The following is a 12,310-nucleotide window of genomic DNA, read 5'->3' on the forward strand; positions in this document are numbered from 1 at the left end:
ATTGTGTTAGCTCCTTAACTGAAAGTTAATACTATTATTAATAATAATGAGTTTAAAAATTATATAATTTTAATAAATCTGTTAAAACCAGCCAACAAGCTTAGGTTGTGTTTTTTTCACCCGGTGCAAACAGCTGTATAGTCTTTTTAACAAAATCGTGCATAGTCACAAAACCCAAACAGAACAACAGAAAATGGCTTTCAAAACCAACACACCACTGCTTGTAACAATTATTTTAATAAATACTCTTAGTGTTCCTCACACAGGAAATAAGGGATTGGGGTTTGTTCAACCCCTGCACAGAGAATTACCCCATACAAATGATAACAATAAACACAAAAACACATGCACACACACACACACCCATCATCCACTCCCACACACACACACTTACAAGCATACTCATTGGTGGACAGTCAAAAAAATACTGTCTACTACCAGGTTTAACGGTTCAGCACAACATATTTTAAACCCCTCCAGTGTGTGTTTCTTAGGCCGTCAAAAGAACATCCGGTATTTCCTGCATGAATACAATGTCATCAAGCATCTCGTCACATGTGGCCTGACATGACGGTGTCCTTCAAAAGGCTTTCTGTGGTGACGCACTGGTCAGACGTGGTTTAGCACATACACACTGTTCCTTTCTGTTCGGCTGAATTGATCAGTAGGTGGAGGAAGAACATCACTCGAGGAGGAACGGAAGTGTCTGTCTGGTACACGCTCGTAAAAAACAGGTAGTACATGTTTGCTCTTTATTGCCAATTGTTACAAAAAAAAATCCCCATTTCGTTTTTTTCCATTTCTCCTCAAAAGGCTCACAGGAGCTGACCTTGTGTTGAGGCTTTTCCGATGATTTTACAACAAGAGGGGGAAGTAAACACTCCAGAAGAGAAGAGGAGAAATGAGCGGAGCATGTCTAGTGGATAAGAGGCACTTTCCACAAATAGGGTACAAAACCCTTCAAGAAAATGTTGACATCAGGAGGTCAAAGCAACTGTTATGAACTGTATTAATCATTTCCGGTAGGATTTGTAACTTTTATGAAAGCTGGAAAGCTGTAACCTTGACTTTAAAGACATTACTATGAAAGTCAATAGTTACAGATTTCCATCTTTCTTTAACATGTCTTCTTTTGTTCAACAACAGGTTTGAAAACAGGCTTGTAAGAAGTGAAGGTTGAGTAAATGATTTGAATTATTGGGTGAACTATACCTTTAAGGAAGTATTCAATTGATCAAAGGTTACATTTAAGACTTTGTTACAGAATATTTATTATTTCAAAAATGTTGGTGTTCTATTCATTCATCTGATTTTAAACAGCACCATTATTTCAGCATTGGTGATAACTGTTTTTTTGAGCACCAAATCAAGGATCATGTGACACTGAAGACTGGAGTAACAGCCTTTTTACTGCATCTCTGACCAAATAAATAGGCCTTAGCTAACATCACAGACTTTCAAAGACAGTTTAAGTCAGAATTATTAAACCCCCTGAATTATTAGCCCCTGTTAATTTCTTTCCCCAATTTCTGTTTAACAAAGAGAAGATTCTCTTAACACATTTCTAAACATGATAGTTTTAATAACTCATTTCTAATAACTGATTTATTTCATCTTAGCCATGATGACAGTAAATAATATTTGACTAGATATTTTTCAAGACACTTCTATACAGCGTTAAGTGACATTAAAAGATTTAACTAGGTTAATTAGGCAGGTTAGGGTATGAGGCAAGTTATTTTATAATGATGGTTTCTTCTATAGACTATCGAAAAAATCTAGCTTAAAGGGGCTAATAATTTTTATCTTAAAATGTTTTTTAAAAATTTTAAAACTGCTTTTGTTTTAGCCAAAATAAAACAAATAAGACTTTAACCAGAAGAAGGAATATTATCAGACAACTGTGAAAATTGCCTTGCTCTGTTAAACATTATTTAGGAAATATTTAAAAAGAAAGAAAATTCAAAGGGGATTTATTAATTCTGACTTCAACTGTATATTTAAGGGGAAAAATAGCATAGGCCCTAGCTTTTTAATTTATAATAACAGATTATGATATTTTTGGTCATTTAAATGTATAATAAATAATGTAACAATGTGGTAACTTTTAAATTAGTTGGATACATTGAAAAGGCCAAGTTAAAATAACAATTTTAGGATGGAATAAAAGATGTTCTAGTAATGTATGCCTCTAACAAACTATTAATAATTAAGCCTCAAAGAGTACCATACTCATGGAAAGTGCCAAACCGGGTCAGAAATTAACCTTTCCATTAAGAGGCAATATCTAGCTTTAATAAATAGCTTTTAGCTTCATAGGAGTACTTTTAAGAATCATCGTATTCAATTTTTGTGGTGTCTACTGTGTCAAACATTAATTAATATTAAAAATAATCAGGGGTGGATTTAACCAATAAGCAAGGTAAGCAGCCGCTTAGGGCCCCAGGAAATCCGAGGGCCCCCAAATAAATACCTAGAAGTATAAATGATACCATAAATTATATATATTTTGTACAGTGAGGGTTTAAAAAATTTATTTAACGTATGTAATCAAATCTGAGCACATGTATTCCCCGCCTTCAATCTGGGACCAGTCCAGCAGTCCAATCAGTAAAAATTTAGTTTTAAAAATGAAATAGTTCATTTAGTATGTTTAGTTGTCAATTTGGCGACGTGGTGGCGCAGTAGGTAGTGCTGTCTTCTCACATCAAGAAGGTCGCTGGGTCACTGGTTCAAGCCTCGGCTCAGTTGGCGTTTCTGATGTGGAGTTTGCATGATCTCCCTGCGTTTGCGTGGGTTTCCTCCGGGTGCTCCAGTTTCCCCCACAGTCCAAAGACATGCGGTACAGGTGAATTGGGTAAGCTAAATTGTCCAGAGTGTGTGTGTCAATGAGTGTGTGTGAATGTTTCCCAAAGTTGGGTTGCAGCTTTAAGGGCATCCATTGCGTAAAAACCTGCTGGATAAGTTGGCGGTTCATTCCGCTGTGGCGAAAAGGTCTAAGCTGACAAGAAAATGAATTAATAGTTGTCAATTCATCTTAAGAAAACAAATAGTTTTCAAAGTTGACAAGGTGCTTTACATGTCACTATTATTTTGCATAAAGATAAAATGTAGAAAACGAGATTGAATTTTATAAAAAAAAAACAAAGTAATAATAAAAAAATGTTTTAACTTTGGGCCCCTTGCCTGTTAATTAGGCAGGTTAGGGTATGAGGCTTAGGGCCTCAAAAGCACTAAATCTGCCTCTGATAATAATAATATTATTATATAACTTGTGAGAGAGATGAGAAAATCCAACACTCAACAGAACTGCCATTGTTCAATTTCCTACGGCTTATTTCCTTTATTCATCAGGGGTCACCACAGCGGAATGAACCGCCAACTTATTCAGCACATGTTTAACACAGCAGATGACTTTTCATTTGCAATCCAGTACTGGGAAACACCCATACACACTCATAAACACACAAACACTATGGCCAATTTAGTTTAATCAATTTACCTATACTGCATGTCTTTGGACTGTAGGGAAAACTGAAGCACCTGGAAAAAAAAAAACATGTGAACACGGGGAGAACATGCAAACTCTACACTTCTTTTGTGTTGCTTTTACCCACGTGGGGCGTGGACGGGACTGTGACTTGCGCCGGAAATGGCTGCTGGACCAGTTGGCTGCCCGCACTCAACGGACTGTTTTCCATTACCCCTGTTCCCATCCCCTCTGTCTATGTTGTGTCTTGCCGGTGTGCTTATGCTAAGATAGGGCTGTTTTTCTCCCTTTTCTCACTTTGTCCTAATCAAGGGCAAGCTGAGGGTTTTTTTTTTAGCCTAACTGTCCAAATGTATCTTTCTTCGTTTCTAAATGCTACCTCCTAAGATCTGTCTCCCCTGAAAAGTTGTTTGTGATGTTTTGTGTATGGTCTGGGGGGTCCAATTTCGCTATACTAAAGTGTAGTGACAAATAAAGGCTTGATTGATTGATTGATTGATTGATTGAGACATGCCAACTGACCCAGCCGGGACTTAAAACAGCGACCTTCTTGCTGTAAGGCGACAGTGTCTTGCAACATGTTTTAAGCACAAGTCTAATTGCCATATTTGGATGGAAACAGGTTTTCCCCCAACATTCTTCAAAATATCTTCTTTTGTGTTGAACTGACAAGATAAAAAAAATAAAAAGTTTAGAATCGCTAGATTGTGATAAATGATGAGGAAATGTGCATTTTTTTAAATGTGTGGTGCACCTTTGCCTCAAGTCCCCCATTCATTTCTGACCCTTATGCCAGGTTCCCCCACACATAAAGAATAAGCATCTGCTCAAGCTTCACATTTGGACTCTGATTAGTTCCTGCCATGAGTCCTTGAGAGGATTTAGTTTTTGTTTTTTTCCAAAAAAGAAAAATATAAAATTCTTATTGTACACCAATTCTCAAATTGTATTAATATATCATAATAAAAAGAGCTTCCTGTGTCAGCGCAGTTACCTGCATACACCGATCTCCTGATTATAAACACGGAAAGCATCACCAAACTTTACAATGTACACACTGGAGGGAATGATGCCAAAAAACTATTGGCCATTTTTCTTTGAGGTTGTGTGTATACGGAGACCATGATGACGAAGATGCAACAGAGAGAGAGAGAGAGAGAGAGAGACGGGCCTGTGATAACAGAGATATGGACAAACAAGAGAATCACAGAGCTACAGAAGTTATAGACTGGCCTCTCCTGCTCTGTGTAATAAAGCTTCTCACTGTTGGCCCCACTTAACCAACCATTAAACTCAAAGACAATGAGTCACTGCGGACGGGCTGAGATGAACAAATCAAGCTCTTAACCCGTCCTCAAGGCTTCTGTTTAGCCACTGCAGAGGGCAGCTTTTTCAGGACACACACATCCTGATCTTGCAGAGTCAGGCGCGTTCCTGGAACAACATATTTTGTTGATTCTGGGAAAAAAATCTTTTCTGTCCAAAAATGAGATACAAACCCATAAACCTAATCTACTTCTAAGTTATTCTGAACATCTGAAGATAATAAAAGGTGATTAACAACGATGATGTAGAAGCAGTTAACCCTGATTGTAAGCCTGAATTTAAAGTATTAGTTCACTTTGAAAATAAATGAAGGTTTTTGAGGAAAACATGATGGATTTTTCTCCATATTGTGAACTATGGTGCTCAGCAGTTAGAATTTTTTAAAACTGAAGCCTCAAAAGATTCTAAATGATCCCAATCCACAGAAAATGGGTTTTCCCAGTCAAACAATCAGTAATATTCTTAAAAAATTTTACAAATTATTTTTCATTTTTAATCCTTATGTGCTGTTGGGTTTTCATCAACTCTGCGGTGATTTCGAGTCTTAATTTGGCCATAATTTTTTTTACTGCTTTTCAGCTAGTGGAATTATTTTTGGTGACAAATCTTATTTTAATACATATTCACTCACCGGCCACTTTATTAGGTACACCTGTCCAACTGCTCATTAATGCAAATTCCTAGGCATGTAGACATGATCAAGACGATCTGCTGCGGTTCAAACCGAGCATCAGAATGGGGAAGGAAGGTGATTAAAGTGACTTTGAACGTGGCATGGTTGTTGGTGCCAGATGGGCTGGTCTGAGTATTTCAGAAACTGGGATTTTCATGCACAACCATCTCTAGGGTTTACAGAGCATCATTTCTGTAGGTGCAAATGCCTTGTTGATGCCAGAGGTGAATGGCCAGACTGGTTTGAGCTGATTTAAAGGTAACAGTAACTCAAATAACGACTCGTTACAACCAAGGTATGCAGACGGGCATCTTTGTGGCCTGTGAGTGTACATCAACAATACACTCTGGGTAAATTTACTACACTTTCGTTATGTTTGTGACTGTTTTTGCCCCATTAACTTCCATTATAATGACTTTTTTTGATTATGTACATACATGCATGACACTATGCTTGTTTTCCCGGTTGGGAAGAGGTACAATTAAAATTTTTTACTGTTGATCATCCATTGCAATAATAAAAAAAGATTGGTGTCTGTAATTTATATGTAGTATAGTGTGTTTGTGTGTCTGTGAGAGTCAAACAGGACTGAATTTTCATTTTTGGGAGAATTATCCCTTTAAATTTTTATACAGCTACACCGAATCTCCAGTTTGGATATTCAATGTGCAATATTCACAGACTTAATTTTCAGTCAGGCAGCCCAAGGGCTTACGGCCAACTGTTTTCATTGCAAAATTGTCACGTTTAAGATGTGATTTCATTAAAAATCAGCGATCTTCACTGCTGTTACATATACAATATGAAGGGGGTCTCAGATCTGACAAGAAGCACTGCTTTAAATTCAATTTGCCTCCGTTATGTTTTTAAAATGTGAGTTTATTTTACCTCAGTGTTTTCAACGGAATTTCTGCACTAGGCTGTTGCTACTGACGACGCTAGTGGTTACAACTTTCTTTCATCTTGTTTTACGCTTGAACAACTAAAGGAATGCTTTAGTCTATTTAGCTGAATGTATTGTAAATACATCACAACATCAGTGCTGTAAAAACAACCTGGTGCAATTGAAAATAGTCACATTAAGCCTTTACCAGAAGTTTATCGTTGGCTTTAAAACTCTAGCTGTGCATGGAGCCACCACAGTATAGAAAAAATCCTGCATGATTTCCTCAAAAACATTCTTTTTTTAAAGACAAAATAAAGACAGGCACATCTTGTATAACAAAAGGATGCGTACATTAATTAAGTGAACTAATGCTTTAAAAGAGACTGTGAGTTGTCCCTCAAATCTGATTGAATGATTGGAATGTTGTTCTGTGATCATCAAAGATGTTGATCCAGGAGCATGTTGCGCTTAGTAAAATCAGGTTCTGCTTTCCACTGGAGCTGCTGGGATTACGGAAAAAACCTCTGCCACTGAGAGTCTTTCTATGAGGAATGCTGAGCGCAGAGAGTGGCCTTTGCGCGTTGTCCGCACAGGGGGACCGTGCTGTCCTGGCTCTGGCCCTCCATGTCCATGTCCAGGAGGCTCTGATGGACACCGCCGGTGCCGGCACTGACACCGCTGTCACCCGAACCCAGCGGACTGTCGCAGCTGCTGCCCGGAGAAGAGCTGAGTGTCTGGGACAGAGAAGACAGTTTCCAGGGGTCTGGACGGGCACGGGCTGGGGTGGGACGGGGACGAGGAGCAAACTCCAGGGTTTTGGGACGCTCTAGAGTGCCCGTATAGCTATCTGGCTCAGGTGTGGGGATGGGAGGTGCAGGTTTGCGCCGAAGTGCTGAGGGGAACATCATAGACGGGTCAGGCAGACGTGGAATGTCAAGAGTTTCTCGAGAACCTGGAGGATAACACATAAACAACGTGAAAGATTCTTAAATGACAATCAAGAAATATGTGTGTATATATATATACACACACACACACAACAGTTCTGTATGGTTCTTGAATCTGGTAATCTGTCTGGTTCCTGAAGCTGATAACTGCGCAATATTTTGCAAATAACAGCACTCATTCTGCCTCTTCACCCTTGTGTATTACTCCGCCCACATACAGCGACAAGTAGAGACGCTCTACAGTTTGACAAATATTGCTGCTGTTGAAAAACATGATGTAGTGTGGTTTTGATTGCAACTATGTAGTTTATTTATAAGGATTAGGGTTGTAACGGTATGAATTTTTAACGGTATGATAATCGTCTAAAACAATACCACGGTTTGACGGTTTCGCGGTATACGGTATGTTACAAATGTTACAAAATAATAGAACAGTGAAGCAAATTTGACTTTTTCCAAATAATATATTTTTAGTTACTATAAACAACACCACTTACAATGAACAAATAAAAAAATAAGAAAATAATAAATAATGTGTCAAAGTCCAAATAAAGTCCAAATAAACATGGTGCAAATCCTCAGTAAAAAAAATAGATATAAATATTTACAATACTATAAATAGTTACATAACGAAACTAGATTCAATATGGAACATCCTTAGGTTTTATGTGCCAGCATGGATATGGTTTTCTGTGGATATGGATTTGGATATGGTTGTCTGCAATGCAGACAAACAGCTGCACCTTCATTTGCGTCTTTTGAAAACAGCAAGAGCAGCAGTTCGTCTTCGCTGTGTCACTGTTTTGTCATGTTTCTGTGCTGCTGTGCATGCAATAGTACTTAGTATGAGAATTATTTCATGCAAAACTTTTTTTTTTTTGCGTTTTATTTAGCCGCGCATAAATGTATGCCTATCTCTCATTCCGTGTTGTTCAAAAAGCTCGTTGTTGGTCCACAAACAAAAGCGAAACCTATGCTTATTGGTTGTGATATAGCGAGTTTGAACCAATCTGGGCATGGAGGAGGGACAATGCATCAATGTACTGTATCATGTCTGGTTTGTCCGGAGACACAGTGACGAGCGTTTCTTTGTCAAATCAGCGTTGTCAAATTTTGATGACGTAACCGCACTGATTCCGGAGCCTCTGCAAGTCCGCGAATGTTATTCTCTTCTTTATGCCAATCTTTGAATTGTATGAATCGGATCAGCGGATCAAAAGTTATTAAACATTTAAGAGCAATACTTATTTTTAGCCGCGGGCGGCTGTCTCGGTCTTTAAGGGTTAAAACCGTTGATATGCAATTGTTCATGGTATGATAATCGTGCACGTTCAAATCGTGGTAGACCGTCATACCAGTATATTGTTACAACCCTAATAAGGATAAGTGCCTATTTTAAAATATTTATGATTTCAGTGCATCGGCCACCATCAGCCTATCTAATCAGACCAAAGAAAGTGATGGTTGTTGTTACGCCACAAGATGGCAACAGAGACGGCATATTAAATGCTTAGGTAAGAAAAACATTTTCTCAGCGTAAATTTCAAACAATATATTGTTTGTGTTGTGACCAATTTCCTCTGCGTTTCTTCAGTTGTTTGTGTTGTGAGAGTTTGGAACACGTGTGCTGTCAAATTGAGGATCTCGTTTCTTAATTTGCTGGCAGCTTTGCCTTTAATTAAAGAATTAATAAACTATGGTTCACAATATTTTGTGCCTATAGTTTTTGTGGCAAGTAGCTTTGTAGTAAGCAAGATAAAATGCATCCAGGCAGTTGTTTTTGCAAAATAAAGCCCTTCAGTGTTTTACTTCAACCCTCTGATTCACATTAGGCTGCCAATAAGCCTGTTGGGCTTTATTCTGTGATAACAACCGACTGGATGTACTTTATCCCTTACTTAACTAAATAAAAGCAACATTTGGCGACCATCCTTTGCGTTTAAAAATGTTTGCAAAAAATGTTGTCCTATAAACACTTTTTGATTTGGAGATGTTTATGTGGTTCTTCTGGATTTAGTCTGTCGTAGTTTTTTGTTTGTTTGTTTATTTGTTTGTTAAAATATGTCGTGTTAAAAAAATTTATATTGTGACATGTATAAAAATACTTCATCATGCATTCATACATGCAAGTATTTGTATTACTTAATTCAAAAATGAATGTGTAATTTTCCAATTAAATTTGAGCCAAAGCTTAATTATTAATTTTTTTTATAAACTATTACAAAAGTATTTTGTATATTAAAAAAACTAATAATCACCTAATAACAAACATCAAATCATACCTGTATATGGTGTAATAGTAGGGGCATGAGCAGGCGGGAAGGGCATACTCCCATCAGAAGGGGTCCGGCGATGCCCCACAACCGTCTGCGCTCGAGGACGAATGGCTCCATCAGAGGGCGTCCGCCGGTGCCCGCGGTTTAATGCCATGGTTGCAGAGACATGGGTGGGAGTGAGGGACTGATTGGGCTCTCTTTTAAAGCTCTCCGCTCTCAGGTCCAGCAGAGGGTTTAATGCCGGTGCGGGTGACACCACCGGAGGGGCATTACTAGGGGTCGGGGCAAAGTCATCAGGATCAGAAGGCAACAGGGATTTGGTGGAGTTACAGTCAGAGAGGGAGGACAGGGACAGGAGGGTGACTGATGGAGACGGGTCCATGCTGGGCAAGATGGAGTCGTGATGGCGGTTGTGGGACAGGGAAAGGGAGAGTGTGCGGCTGGGTGGAGAAGTGCTGCGTCTGAATCGACCCGTGCGCTGGAACAGGCCCTCTTTTTTCTTGCGCTGCTCCTCTCGCACGTCCTGCTCATCTTGATTCATCTGAACACAGGTGAATGAATGTCACAGCAGTGCAATGTAATGTCCAAAACTACTAAAGAAATAAATATCAAGAAATTTATATGTATGTCTTTTAAGGTGAACTCTTATTTACATTTATAGATCTAAAGTTTTGTTTGTATGTAAAGAAAAGTGGCACGTTTATATATATTGTCTACTAGATCTTGTTACCCTGGTTAAATATTGAAGGGTTTTTCACTACATTTGCAATATGAATATCCGCTACTGAGTCAACAATTATGGCCCATTAAAAGTGTTCGGTTGTAAAGAATAGATTACAAAATTCCCCTTAAAATAAATTTAAATTTCCCTTTAGGGTGAGTTTTTCATTGACATGAGCAATGTTAATGACATGTGAATTTTAATTATGAATTATTGAACTTGCTGTGTTTATTCCAAACATACTTACATTTAGATTAATTTATATATAATGCATAGCATATTATACATGCATTTATGTTGAATTTAGTATGAGAAAAAAGTATGTTTCATGTTTTAAAATAAGCTTCTTCAAATTTTAAAAGTGTGAAATGTTATTGCACTATAAAATAACGGTTCAAAAGTAGCTTTATTCATTCTTTCATTTACTTTCTTTTTGACTTAGGCCCTTTATTAATCTGGGGTCGCCACAGCGAAATGAACCACCAAAAGTAGTCTATAATTTCATGTATTAATTTAGTCCAGTGACTTTAATGATGAATTTTCAGCTTCATTACTCCAGTCTTCAGTTACATGATCCTTTAGAAGTTACTCTAATATTAATTATTATTATTATTATTATTATTATTATTATTATTATTATTATTATTATTATTATTATTATTAATATTAATATTAATGATAATAGTAATAGCGAGGCAGTGGCGCAGTAGGTAGTGCTGTCGCTTCACAGCAAGAAGGTCGCTGGGTCGCTGGTTCGAACCTCGGCTCAGTTGGCGTTTCTGTGTGGAATTTGCATGTTCTCCCTGCATTCGCGTGGGTTTCCTCCGGGTGCTCCGGTTTCCCCCACAGTCCAAAAACATGTGGTACAGGTGAACTGGGTAGGCTAAATTTTCCGTAGCGTATGAGTGTGTGTGTGAATGTTTGTGTAAATGTTTCCTAAAGATGGGTTGCGGCTGGAAGGGCATCCGCTGCGTAAAAACTTGCTTTATAAGTTGGCGGTTCATTCCGTTGTGGCGACCCTGGATTAATAAAGGGACTAAGCCGACAAGAAAATGAATGAATGAATAATAGTAATAAAAGCAATAACGACCAGACTAATAATTTAATTTGAAAATACATACAGTAAATAACAAAAATAAATAAGTATTTAACAATTTATATTACATTTAATAAATGGAGCTTTAATGAACAGAATAATTTTATTTAAAAAAAAACATGAAAAAAAACAATTCCAAACTTTTGACTGGTAGTATATAAATATTGTATATGTTTTTTTTTTGTGATATGCTATTATTTGGCAGAGGTAACTACCTGTATATTAATATCTGGAATCAGAGAGTTCAAAAATTGTAATATTAAGAAAATCATGTTTAAAGTTGTGCAAATTAAGTTCTTAGCAATGCACATTACTAATCAAATATCAAGTTTAGATATCCTTGACATATTTTTTTTCCTTGTTTTTTTTTCCTTATCTTCATGGAAGATAATCTTTGCTTAATAATCAAATGATATTTGGCACTACTGAATAAAAATCAATACTGTTAACCATACAATGTATTTTGGCTTTTCCTCACAAAAAAGACATATGATTATTATATTTTTGTGAAATTATCATTGATTATTTAAAAAATGTATTACTTTAAATACTAACTTACAATTATTAAAACACAACACAATAAATATTACTATTAGATGATAACAGTATTGGCCAATATATTAGTTGCATTTATGATCATTAAAATTGGAACAAAATTGATTCAAACTATAAAACAACAATAAACATTTTATAAGCAGTTATAATCAATCCTCTTAAGACTCTTTTCCTTCATTAGTAACTCTTCTCACTTTTTCGCAGTGTGTACCTGTTGTCGTCCCAACTGGAGGATGTCAGAACCGAGTCCCACAACGGCCAGTAGAGAGGCACAGCCCAGCAACAGCAGGTCACTCTTCTTCCTCTGGCTGCAGCGGCAAACTGAATCCTGAGAGCCTAT

General features: G+C 37.3%; 1 protein-coding gene across 1 annotated transcript in view; it reads right to left on the reverse strand.

The window, feature by feature from the left end:
* Positions 1–218: 218 nt before the first annotated feature.
* The window catches only part of map3k10 (mitogen-activated protein kinase kinase kinase 10), a 66,935-nt gene continuing 54,843 nt past the window's right edge, over positions 219–12,310 (reverse strand). Inside the window, exons 9-11 of the mRNA XM_684332.10 lie at positions 12,182–12,310; positions 9,605–10,139; positions 219–7,327 (exon numbers count right to left, since the gene is read on the reverse strand). The exon at positions 12,182–12,310 is cut by the window's right edge and continues 110 nt beyond it. Coding sequence (XP_689424.4) covers positions 6,918–7,327; positions 9,605–10,139; positions 12,182–12,310 — 1,074 coding nt within the window. The 3' untranslated portion in view covers positions 219–6,917. The remainder of the gene's footprint in view (positions 7,328–9,604; positions 10,140–12,181) is intronic.

This window comes from Danio rerio, chromosome 18 (genome assembly GCF_049306965.1).
Source record: "Danio rerio strain Tuebingen ecotype United States chromosome 18, GRCz12tu, whole genome shotgun sequence".
NCBI lineage: Eukaryota > Metazoa > Chordata > Actinopteri > Cypriniformes > Danionidae > Danio > Danio rerio.